The 12,293-nt window shown below is 31.6% G+C and overlaps 1 protein-coding gene across 1 annotated transcript in view; it reads left to right on the forward strand.

The window, feature by feature from the left end:
* Positions 1-12,293, forward strand: part of LOC124454951 (E3 ubiquitin-protein ligase RNF213-like) — a 39,298-nt gene that overhangs the window by 13,597 nt on the left and 13,408 nt on the right. Inside the window, exons 24-41 of the mRNA XM_047005703.1 lie at positions 284-436; positions 1,498-1,660; positions 2,423-2,490; positions 2,588-2,720; positions 3,370-3,477; positions 4,310-4,395; positions 5,424-5,612; positions 6,403-6,499; positions 7,117-7,320; positions 7,401-7,537; positions 7,760-8,108; positions 8,964-9,120; positions 9,205-9,654; positions 10,421-10,593; positions 10,731-10,940; positions 11,158-11,375; positions 11,733-11,841; positions 12,171-12,271. Of these exons, the coding sequence (XP_046861659.1) occupies positions 284-436; positions 1,498-1,660; positions 2,423-2,490; positions 2,588-2,720; positions 3,370-3,477; positions 4,310-4,395; positions 5,424-5,612; positions 6,403-6,499; positions 7,117-7,320; positions 7,401-7,537; positions 7,760-8,108; positions 8,964-9,120; positions 9,205-9,654; positions 10,421-10,593; positions 10,731-10,940; positions 11,158-11,375; positions 11,733-11,841; positions 12,171-12,271 (3,105 nt within the window). The remainder of the gene's footprint in view (positions 1-283; positions 437-1,497; positions 1,661-2,422; positions 2,491-2,587; positions 2,721-3,369; positions 3,478-4,309; positions 4,396-5,423; positions 5,613-6,402; positions 6,500-7,116; positions 7,321-7,400; positions 7,538-7,759; positions 8,109-8,963; positions 9,121-9,204; positions 9,655-10,420; positions 10,594-10,730; positions 10,941-11,157; positions 11,376-11,732; positions 11,842-12,170; positions 12,272-12,293) is intronic.

Here is a 12,293-nt window from a genome sequence, read left to right on the forward strand (position 1 = left end):
TATGAGGGTACCACACAGAAGTGGAACATCCTGGTCACTGAAATTATAGTGAATGCAGCTGATCAGACTACAATCACTCGTACCTTTCACGCAACTACAACGCTGATATCAGCGTGACACAGGGTGACAAGGTTTATCAAGTATCGTGCTACTAAGATCATATTATCACTTTTTAACTTTTGAACAATTTGAAATTTTTTCAGTTTATATTTTCTCAACGAAAAATCACATTTTCTAAGAAGCGAAAAAATGCTGCAAATAATTTCAGATTTTCTCATTTTAGGGGTATATGCTCATGGGATGAGGATGATGATATTGACGAAATCATGAAAAAGTTGTGCGATGGATATTTTGATTTGTATGAAGAGCAAAAAGAATCAAGAACTTTAAAAAATGCTCAAAAGGACGAATTCTTTGGTCTCAGAGATTTTTACAGGTATGAACAAGTACAAATGTGTTTTTACCCAATCTGTTTTAAAAAAAATTCAAAAACTAACATTTTGTACTTACAAATTTTTAACTTGTAATTTAAAACACATCAAGGCTTGAGGATCATATTGAGCAAGGACCATATCAAAATCTGTTGCTTATGAGCATCGAACATGAAATCTTTGATAATATTGGTTTAAAAGCCCGCTATAAATGTGTGGAAGAATCATAATTTCATATTAAGTTCATAATATGCTTTGTTTTTTGTATCATGTTTTGAATTCAGTTTAATACACAACAGTCTCCATCTCCAATTCTTTCCTGAAAGCTGGAGGGGAGGCCATAGCTAGGTGCCTCGCTGCCAAATAGGAAAATAAAATCATGGACACAAGGAACTTATAATTTGCCACAACTTGAACTTGTAGCATTTTGTTGAATGAACGTTTTTATTGATTTGCAGGTCGATTGAATAGTGCGTAAACACACGATAAAACATACGACTAAAATTAGAGTGTTTCGCTTATCTTCTAGATTCGGAAAAGAAGTCAACAGACAAAACGTTTACGGAGCTCATGAAAAACGTATAATTTGAGCAAGTTGCATTGACTGATTTTCCACTTTAACAATGAAATAAAAAAATCGCATGTGAGAAAGATAATGCCTGATTTATGCTGCTCAGCTGTACTTCCTGCCATTGATAGTTTTGTGATTTTTAACAACCAGATCAGAACGAGCTAACCAATAAGTTTTTTGTAGTCAATAATTATTAGCATTGTTAAGGGTAAGTCGAGGGGTTACGGTTTAGGTCGAGTTCATTATGTATCCAAACGAGCAATCCAAAAGTGTTCCTTAAGTAAGGTCAAACTTCAATCACAATTTTAATTATATTTGAAAATTGCAACATTAATGAACAGATATTTAAGAAACTGAAACAGTAAACAAAGCTCTGTGCGTTGATTTGAAGTCCTTGTGCCAAACAAATTTAAATCATTTGCAATTTAAGCCTGTGCCCTCTGTGATCTCTCTTCTGTAAGAATCACTGCATTCAATACGGTTCTGTTTTAACAGCCTTGTAAAGATGGTAAATGAATCAGCCAACATTACTACGAAAGGCGCTCGGATTGACAATACTGAATTAAAGCATTGTATTCTGAGAAATTTTAGTGGCTTAGACGATGTTGATCCAGTTGAGATATTTAGTCGGCAATTCCGAGGACTTGAGCATATAAAGGTAAAGTACTACTCATGAAAGAAAAAATTTCTTTAGGTGTACAAATATTATAAATAAATCATGAAAATTTGCGTTGAACAACTGGTTATTTATTTATTTTTAAATCATTGTACTGCATGTAAATTTTTATGCTGTATAAAACCTACCTCCAGAAATTTGCTGACTCGAATTGTTAACATTTCAATACGTGTTGTGCTAACCACTTGACCATTTGGGTTTTAAAAGTTATGTTGAATTTTTAAGAGCAGAAAGGCAATTTTACAACTTACAATGATATTTAATGCATGCACGTTCCCTTATGCGTCAATATCTCTTGTTCTCAAAAGCTGAGAGAGCAAGAAGCTATTTAATATAATAAGAAATTCGCGTTATAAAATGGCCAATGGCCCGATACAACTTGATGTTGAGACTGAATTTGGATTGTTTTCTGCAAACTTTGCTTCGTTTTGATGGTAAAATTCACTCTTGCTATGATTACTTTCATCTGAATACACTTTGCCTACTCGTTGAACAATATAGCTACATCGCTTTTAAAAGCTGTCCTTTTAGGCAGCCAAGCAAATTGCTGGAAAACAAAAAATATCGCTTTGGACAGCTAACTAAAAAATATTAGCAATTAATTAATTTCATCAGTTCTACTTTTCTCGCATTTGAACACCAAGAAATCTGCATGAATTAACGACAGCATGAAATATGTCAGAAATCTTGTAAAGAAAACTTGAAGATCAAACAGATATTAATTACTTTTGCAAATGTGTTTAGAATCCTTCAACGGAATGTCTTCCCATAAATCTTATTCATGACACTTTGAGAAGAACAGAGAATAGAGGGTATTTGAAATATATATATCAATTGTTCATCAATTGGTCATAACGGATAACAAGGCTATTATAAAAATTCTTACATTCTTGCATGTTACAATTTCAGAGAAAGTCGTTACTTACTAGTCTTAACGGAAAATTACGCAGCGTTGAGATTACTTCAAAGTCACGATTTTCGTGAGCATGAGCCGGAAGTGATTTTTGGCAGCAGTTTTCCAAAAGACCAACAATACACACAGGTATTTATATTTAGAATTTATGCTTCTTATAGAGTTAAAGTGCTCTTAAAACGGCGTTCCTGTTTACTTTTTGTTGGCAGGCAGATCTGGTTCTTGCAGACAAGTTTAGCAAAACAGCTCAACCTTCTTTGGGATTAGTCTTCCTGCTAGCAAAACGTAAACAAGACAAGTCATTCATACTTAAAATTTTATCACACACATACACATTAATTTTCCAATGAAAATGCTGTTGCTATTTTAAAAGTACAGGTATCATAACGCCTATTAGTTGATGTAACACAATCAGGTTATTCATGACCGTTCCTTTTCCATTCACTATTAACTTTTAAGATGTTGTTAAATTAAACTTTACACATCTTTTGTAAATGTTATTGAAGTGTCAACCATTTTTCCATGTTGATATGCAGACAGTAGTTGTCTTGTGCACTTTGAGGGAAAATTGAAGTTAACCGATTATTGTATGTCAACATTGAATATCATATGATTACATAAAAAAGACGTATTGTATGAGCTAAAGAGGGATGTGTTTCACCTAAATAACCAAACAGATACAAAATCAATTTTAGTTATGAGATGTCCTGAAAGACAAATATTACATTGAAAAAGCTATACTTTTATATAGCCTGTTTTATTTTTCTATCTATTGTAGATTTGTCGAAATATAAACCGTATTAAAGTGTGCATGGAAACAGGAAGAATGGTGATTTTACTTAACTCGAAAAGTCTTTATGAAAGTCTTTATGATGCTTTAAACCAGGTTGGTACAATTAATGTTATAACGAGTGACGATGAAGTTATAAAAAAAGAAATATAGGAGAATTAATTCAAAAAACAGCAGCACTTCTACAAAAATAGTAAGCTGAAGTTTTGTGTTTTGTTTTTGTATTCTCAGAGATTGTCAGTAAAGTGCAGTGAATCGAAAATTGGGGTCAAATTTTACAAGTCCAATTAATTGCAGAAAAGGAATTTTTGAGACACCCTACACAACTAAAATGGACTAATACACTTTTTGCCTTGCAATAAACAAACATATGCATTCAATAATAAGGTGATGAAACTACGGCGATAACTACGTCAATGAAACTTTCGATTGTTCTTTTGAACGAACTGAATTTTAATCATTAACATTTGCAAAGGTTCGATTAGATTAACATGGATGGCTAAAATAAAAGGTAAAAGTCATTATCATTTTTAAGAAATTCATTACGCATCAGTATTTAGTGAAGATTTAATTCGAACAAAAGAGCAGCTAAATATTCTTTTCTTAGTTCACATTGAAGGTTTAGTGGTGCGTGTTGAATTTCTTTGAACGTTAGTCATCAATTCATTCAATTAACTTTCACAAACTTTGATGATTTTCCTTTAGTTCCAATGAATAATCCGAAGATTTAATATTGTAGCTATTGCATCGTGTTTGTGAATGGATATTTTTGTTTAATGCAAAGCAAAGAGAGTACTTAAGTCAACTATATATTTTATACACATATTGTCTTCTTATGATTAGCTGATTTTGTAATTGATCCTTTAGAGGAAATGTTTTAACATTTCTTTAACATTTCTTAAAAGTATTTTACATCAATATTTTGTAGTATTACTTGTATCTTGATCAACAAAAGTACGTCGATCTTGGCCTAGGAAACCATCGAGTCAAGTGCCGTGTTGCTGATAATTTCAAGTAAGTAATTCCTAATTTCCTTAGTGAAGTAAGTTTTAGTTTTTAGTTTTAACTTTTGATGAATGTTTTTTTGCAGTCTTATGTTGAGTGGCAAATCTTCACACCATTTATATACGCACGCGCATAATTTCATAATAGAGTGATTTAGCAAACACGTCGTTTCGTCTAAGACGTCGTCAAACTTTCGCAAGGGATCTGGGTCTAGGACGCCAACACGTCGTAAAGTATTTGTGATTTAGCAGAACTTTTGTAGGAATTCGTCAAGGAGTATGAAACAAGTTTCATATTCTTTTCGGCATTTTCCTGCTGGATCGCTTTTTCCGACCACACTAAACTAATTTTTTGATATCAAAAATATACTGCAGTTTACTTATTTCAAAAAACTATAAATAAAAGAAAAATCACCGACATATGGCTTTGTGATTGAAATTGTTTTGACTCCGAGGAAACCCCATAGTATAGAGCAGAGTCCGCGTAGTTTATTTGTTTGTTATTTTTGCTTTAGGAAACAAAAACATTCGCAGTATTTTTTTAAATGAATATATGTAGGCCTATATTAAGCAATTATTGGATAAGGCTGAGCATGATATCAAGAATTATTCAGACCGACGTCATTGTTATCTGCCGAAGCAAAGCTGAGAAGCGAGCTTTCACTTTTTTATAACTAAATAGGTTTTGTACTGTGTAGCATGAGTGTTGCATTTGGAAAATTAATTCAAAAACAGCAGCACTTCTACAAAAATAGTAAACTAAAATTTTGTATTTTGTTTATGTATTCTGAGAGCCAGAGATTGTCAGTAACATAAATACATAAAAAAATACAAATGGTAAAAGAATGGTTGAAGTAAGAACAAGTATCTATCATTGTAGCTTTCACTTTCAACTTAACTTTCAATGTTTCTGTAAAAGGTGTGACGTTTTCAAGTTAGTTCAAGCATGCAACATATTTTTAATTTGCCAAGTTTCATCATAAATAATATAAATATCTACAATTTTATTACATTTTCAAACGATCGCTTTGTCTTTAGATTAATAGTGATTGCTGAAAAAGATGACGTTTACCAACGCTTTCCAATCCCCTTAATCAATCGTCTAGAAAAACATTTGCTAGTAATGTCAACTGGCTTGACTAAACATCAAAAATATTTAGTTGAAGAACTTAAAAAATGGGTCATACGTTTCTCCACAATGACGACCAAAAAATCATCACAAGAAAGGTATGTTGCATGATATGAAAAAATATTCCTGTCAAATAAAGTACGTATGAGTACCTTCTTAGATGTCATTGAAATTCATTTTTGCTACATTAACTATCACTTCGTCTGAAATTTATGATTTCCATAAAATTATGTTACAGCTCATATTGTTGCGTATTGACGAAAAATTTCCAATTTCAATAAACGTAAACGTATACAGGAAAAGAGCAAAATGTATGCTTTATATCAGTCATATCAGCCATTACGATTATATTTAGGGAGAATTATTGAACCAGCTATTTCTTTTGGATGCAAAGATGTCGATAAATGTTATTTACAATTTAAATGAAAAGTAATTTATTTGCATGAGCGGTATCATTAATTGTTAAGACAAATAAAAATTCACATCAACACTTTTATTATAATTTTTCATTCTTTAAGGTGTTCAACTTGAATTGAGCGTTTATCCCGAATGCTTCAGCTCTGGTTGTCTTTCTATGCTACAAATATTCAATTATATGAGCATTAGTATATTGAAAACAAATACGTTTTTGTATGAGAAATTTGGTATCTGGAGCAAAATACATCTTGTATTTGTCATTTAAAAAAAAAACGACATTGCCTGTCAGAAAATAGTTATTGTTAAGATCATATTTCTAATGCCTACATGCATGAATTGATTTGCTAATAAAATATACAGATCGAAAATTGCCATGAAATGTTGGCATAAATGTGCTCAGTTAAATTTTGTTTTGCCTTACTTCCCATCTCGTTTTGTAATTGGATAACAAAGTTGCATTTTATTATGTAGTTTATTTGGACCAGGTGATTGTTTTGTTGGCTATCACAGCGACACTGCAGCCACTGTCGTACTTCAAAACTACAGCAAGGATTACTCTGATTCTAAAGTAAGATTTAATATAAAGATACTAATGAGTCTAATTATATAAAATGCAGTAAAATAAAAATGATTTTCTTAAGAAAATTGATGAAATTAATCAACGAAACAAAAGTTTGAATTCGTCTCAACATTCACCAATCAAATAATCTTTTATGCCAAAAGCTTCTCAAGTATACACTTGCGACGATGCACTCATTTGCTTTGTCTACGCATGCACGCCATAGAAACGTTTCATGGGTATCAATGTTCTTCAAATTGAAATAACAGTGCAGTACTAATCAAATTGTCAGGGTCGAAATAATATCATGAAATTTGACCTAATTACTTTCATATTCTTCTCAATACAAGTGCACATCAAGTGCACTCATAACATCAAAAGTGTCAAATCAAAATATTTGGCTGCCGTGGATTTATTTTTGAAATACTTCACTTAGTCTTCATCAAGATAAAACTGCTGTTCTTCCAAATGTTTTGAAGTAGCCGATTATTTGACAGCCCAAAAGCTGCGTTTGTCTGAAACAACTGTACTGTTTATGGCGGTTATCGTTGACTATGTTTTGTATTCATTTCCCTTTTATTCATCTGTAATTAATGATTGGTGAATATCATAGAAGTTATGTTTAGGTACTTGAAGAGTCAAAGAATATCCTCTTGCAATGTGCATCTCCCGATGCAATTGCCAGACTCACAGTATCACAGTTGAAACATGATGCTTGCGAAATTCATGAAGAATATTACAAAAACCAACAACACGGTACTTTAAAGAATTATTTGGTTGATTGTTTTCAAACAAAAGGCAATACTACGACGTGTGGTTATCTTGTTCAGGTTAGAAATTAACTTTTGAATTTTACATGTTATTCTCTTGAGAAAAATATGAATGAATATTTTTGTTGAAATATTTACAGGTAACAACACACTCGCGACTCTTGTCGGAGAAAAATGCTTTGAGAATAGCAGCTGAAGCTGGTTTTCCAGGCTGGAAATCTCGATGTATTCGACTTCAAGAATTTCAAACGGAGCAACAATTTGTCAGAACTTTGGAGTAAGTTATAGTAATTGTTAAATACTTATTTTTAAAGATCTTCTACTTGGAGATAACTTAGAAATGTTTATGATTTCTAAATTTCTGCTGTATTTTATATAAAGATACTGACAAAAAATATTAAAGTACGTATATAAAAAGTGAAAAGAAGCCATTCAAGCTTTCGTTGTAATGATGAGTGGCTTTAAATTATTGCAAACTCAGACATTCTACATTTAATAGAAACTTTTTTGTCAAACTTGGAGGAGAAAAAGGACTTCTATTGGTTCAATGCGATGACAGAGAGAGAAACTTCAATCTTATTGCATGTAGTCGTTATCTCCTTGATCAAACTCGACGCAAGATTTTGGAAATGTTCAAAGAGCACACAAATCCTATTCACATTATTTTTATCATCCAGTTGCCCAAAATTTCTGGTGGCTGCCATCATTTTGTTGAGTTTCAAGGAGGAAAATGGCAATGTGTCCATATTGACGAGCTTCTTGAGACAAATGAACAATTGCCGCAACTTGAACAACTTGTTAATCATTCTGTTAGTGATCTTTTTAACTTAAATGAAAGCATTGCACAGGTAAGTCAATCTTGGAAATGATTAATGAAAATGCTGTGTTTGATTTAAAAAATATTAACAAACGGATCAACTTAAATGATTAAACATTTTCATATTTGCTTGAATTGAGGTGATCATCTCTATATCTCGCTATAAAAACTAAACAGAGATACGGCTTGTCAAATTTCCCTATAATGCTTTGTTGCTATGGTGTCATACATATAGTTTTGATATGATGTATTTCAACAACGCACCAATGCAATAAACAATTTTATTAAACTTATTTAGCATTATGATTTACAGGGTGTCCATAAAGAATGGGCGCACATAAATTAATTACGCATTCGCTGAAATTATTGTGCGCAATAATGTAAATAGAATTCACAACAGTTACAAGAAATTTTCAGTTCTACGCCATTTGGACTTCATGTAGTGTGTATTTTATTACTTAAAGCAAAACAAATTGAAAGTAGCTACTGTCACACACTGAATTTTATCTCAAATTTATAAGGCAAAAGCTTTGTGTAATCAAAGCGATATTAAATGAGTTATCACAGCTTTAATGAGTTGTTAAATTTTGCTAATGAGTTATTGCTTCGCTAGGATCGGAATAAATTATAGATTATATAAACGTTGGCAAGTTGAGTGTGTCTTTATAACAACCACAAAAACGTAATCATATTTTTCAAAAGTTGCAGCGAACATTGACAAAGCGTGTGATTAAATTAGCAAGGCAGAACAAATAGCTATTGCAGAGTATAATATTTTATAAATGCAGATTTCGTTTTCATACATTTATAATTATTTGTGTGTGATCTGTTTGTTTGGGATACCCTGTGGTAATGCTTAATGACTTCCATTCATTAAAAAAAATAGAATATAGAGGAGAATTTGGATGAAAAAAATAGACGCCTGACACTCCTGTTGAAGAAATACTTGCAGTCTGCAGCTGCTAGAGTTTTTGACGAATCAATTGACGTTTTGAGAACCACAAAGCGAATTGAGATATTAGAGAAATGCTTTGCTGAAACAGGTTTGAAAAATTTTTTCTTTTCTTTTTTTAGAAACTTTTTGAGATACATTCGATAGTAAAATGTAACTTCATCTCTTGTTCTAGACCTATCAACAATTTTCGTTTTTCGAATTCATAAATTGCTGCATGAGGGTGATGAGAGATGGTTATCTGACCAAAAACTCTGGGTTCAAGAAGAAGCGTTGTCTCAAGGACATCTACAGGAGACTGGTACATTTAGAAAAGCTTTATGTAAAAAGATATCGTCAATTGTTTCTCCTATTTTGTCGGAAGTTATCGCTTACTGTGATCGCAATCATAACCTTAACTTGCTTCTTGAAGAAAACGTTTGGACAAGAAAATTATGGCTTGAAATGTTAAAGGAGGATAACATTACCACAATGACTTATGAATCATTCATTTCCCCTGTATCTGGTAGGATAAGAGAACGAGCAACTGTGTTAAGCAGTGGAGTTGGACATCGTTTTGTAGGAAAGTTTCCATTCTCCTGGATAATTAAAGATATTGTTCAAGATCTATTGTTGAAAGTTGGCGGTATGTATTTATGAGTATACCTTATGTTTTACCGGCTATTTGATCGGTTACAAAAAGCAAACCGTTTTTTTTTACTATAGTGATGACAAAGATCACTATATCAATGGAGAGAAACATGGAGAAAATTTTTGATTGCCGCTAATATGTTTTCTGTTTTCAGTTTATATTTTTTTAAAATGGACAATTTTGGTTTTGAATATCAGGCAGATTTGATTTAGTGCAAAATATTTTTGACAAAATGTTTTTTTGTAAATATTAGGTGGACGGTGAGAATACATTTATGTGACTGGTAAAGGAAGAATTATTAGCTTAAGCCGAACACTTAAACATTTTATTCCACCATTTTATTTTAAACTAGAAAAATATTTTCTTAAATCTGTTTTTAACTTTGGGTTCTTGAGATACAGTTTAATATTTGAATGGAAGTATTTCAAAACAAATTACTTTCTTAATATTCCATCTTTATCTAAAATGCAAATTTTATGTTGCTGAACAGAAAAACGCAACCAAGTATAACATAAATGATAATTACAAAATATGTCCTCTTTCAAATGGCTAGAATCACTGTTAAATATTTTTTTGTATTATGCGTGATCATCCAGTTTGTGATATTTTCAAAAAATATCTTGTTGTAATTGTCTAGTTGTAATTGCTATTTTTTGTTAAATATTACAAATTGAAAGTCTAAAAACAAACAAATAATTGTGGCTAAAACTAATTTTTCTTCACATCATACGTTAGTCTTTGTACTTTTATTACATTTTAGGAGATATCACAAAGAGATTGGAGTCATTAAGAAGCATTTTTGATGCTTCTCCTTTGGGAATATTGAAGAAATTGGCATTTGAAGGTCAGGATGTTAAGGAGAAAGCAGCGAAAAGTTATTTGGATGACTTTTTACACATGATGTATAAACCAGTCGTGGAAAATGAACTGAAGGTTTGTTAACAGAATATGGTTAGGCAATGCATTCAAAGCATGTTGAATGGGCAACGTACGTGTTGGCTACCACTAGTTGTAAATCTACATTTATTGAGGTACACGTTTGAATAAATATTATATTTTTGTATTTCTAGTTGATACACGAAGCAGTACTTGCAACGTCTGGGCAAATACATCAGACTTTCCATAAAAATTATGAATTTCAATTGGATATTCCTCTCATTCATTTTGCCTATTCCATGATTCAAGAACGTTTGCTGAATTTCTCTGAACTTGTTCATGCATTTCCTCAACTGGTAGAAAAACTTATGGAGTCTACATTACCAATTAATGATTCAGAATTGGTAAGTCACAACGTAAATACTTGTCAATATGTAGAAGATTGCTGCCATAGAAGTATAGACTTGATATAATTTTATACTTCTTCCCAGAAATTTTTGTTTTATCAATGCACTGTTTTGCAAACTCAATACTTCATCTGCACTTTCTTATACAAGTATTCAGAAAGTAGCATTTGGATAAAAACTTCGTGTGATTGTAAACTTTTTCGCACCATTTTAGTGCCTGGATGCTCTGGCTCTTCATTACTGTCTAAAAGAACTGGAACCTAATTTAAATGATTTTAAAAATCTTTATAAGCGCAAGAAATGGTGTAATCAAGTTCAATGTCTACATCCAATTATTCAAGATATGAGAACGTCAATTACAGAAAGTGGGAAGTCAAACAATGTTACTATTTTTTTGTCAAAAGAATCTTCGCAGAATTTGGAAGGTTCTTGGTAAGTGTCTAATAAACATTAATCTTCAAATAAAATATGTTTATTTGTAATAAGCTAAAAATTGTGTTTATAAATCATGTATTTGAGAAAATGAAAAGGAGTGGAAACATATAATTCGTTATATCGTAGCAATAATTGAGTAAACTAGCATAACATATTTGACTTTATAATTTTTATTTACACAAAAATCTTTGATTGATGTGATTTTAATTTTTTCGGAAATGTTATCGACTGATTCCCACTATGAAAACTATTCAAGATCATTAGCTCATTATGAACTCAATCTTTCAAACATTAATTGGCAATACTAACCTTTTGTTAAAAGTTACATTCTGTTCCTACGCGTGTCATTTATAGGATCATGTTTACACGTTTGGATGTTGTGCGTATGTTTATTGAACACACTTATCCACCTGAGGATTTGAATCATACTGATGATGGTTCCAATGCTTTAAAATTATGGAAGGTAAAGTTTTCATTAAAGTAAACAACTGCCATTTTGTTGATTGATTATTTCTGTGGAATAGAAACGCTTTTCAAATGCAATTTTTGTAAATCTGTTTCACTATCTTGTAAGGTTGTATTACATTTACAAAGATTATAAAAATAGTGTAGCCCCAGCATCCAATACACACTTGTACCCTCCATGAACATTTAACAAACATATATATACAATGGTATTTTGTAAACGATTGATTTGCAAAGGCCCGTGTACTTGAAAAAGACGTGGATGTTTCTCAAATACAGACGTTGGCGAACTGCTCATTACCATCATAATTTTTTCTCTTTATTTAGGAATTGGGTGAAAGTCCTGTCTTTACTTCACTTCATACTATAGAAGTTATTGATAAATTTTTGAAAGAATGCAGTGAAGACTTACAAAAACGAGAAATAAAGTGAGTATATAGATGACAAAAC

This window comes from Xenia sp. Carnegie-2017, unplaced genomic scaffold (genome assembly GCF_021976095.1).
Source record: "Xenia sp. Carnegie-2017 unplaced genomic scaffold, XeniaSp_v1 HiC_scaffold_3, whole genome shotgun sequence".
NCBI lineage: Eukaryota > Metazoa > Cnidaria > Anthozoa > Malacalcyonacea > Xeniidae > Xenia > Xenia sp. Carnegie-2017.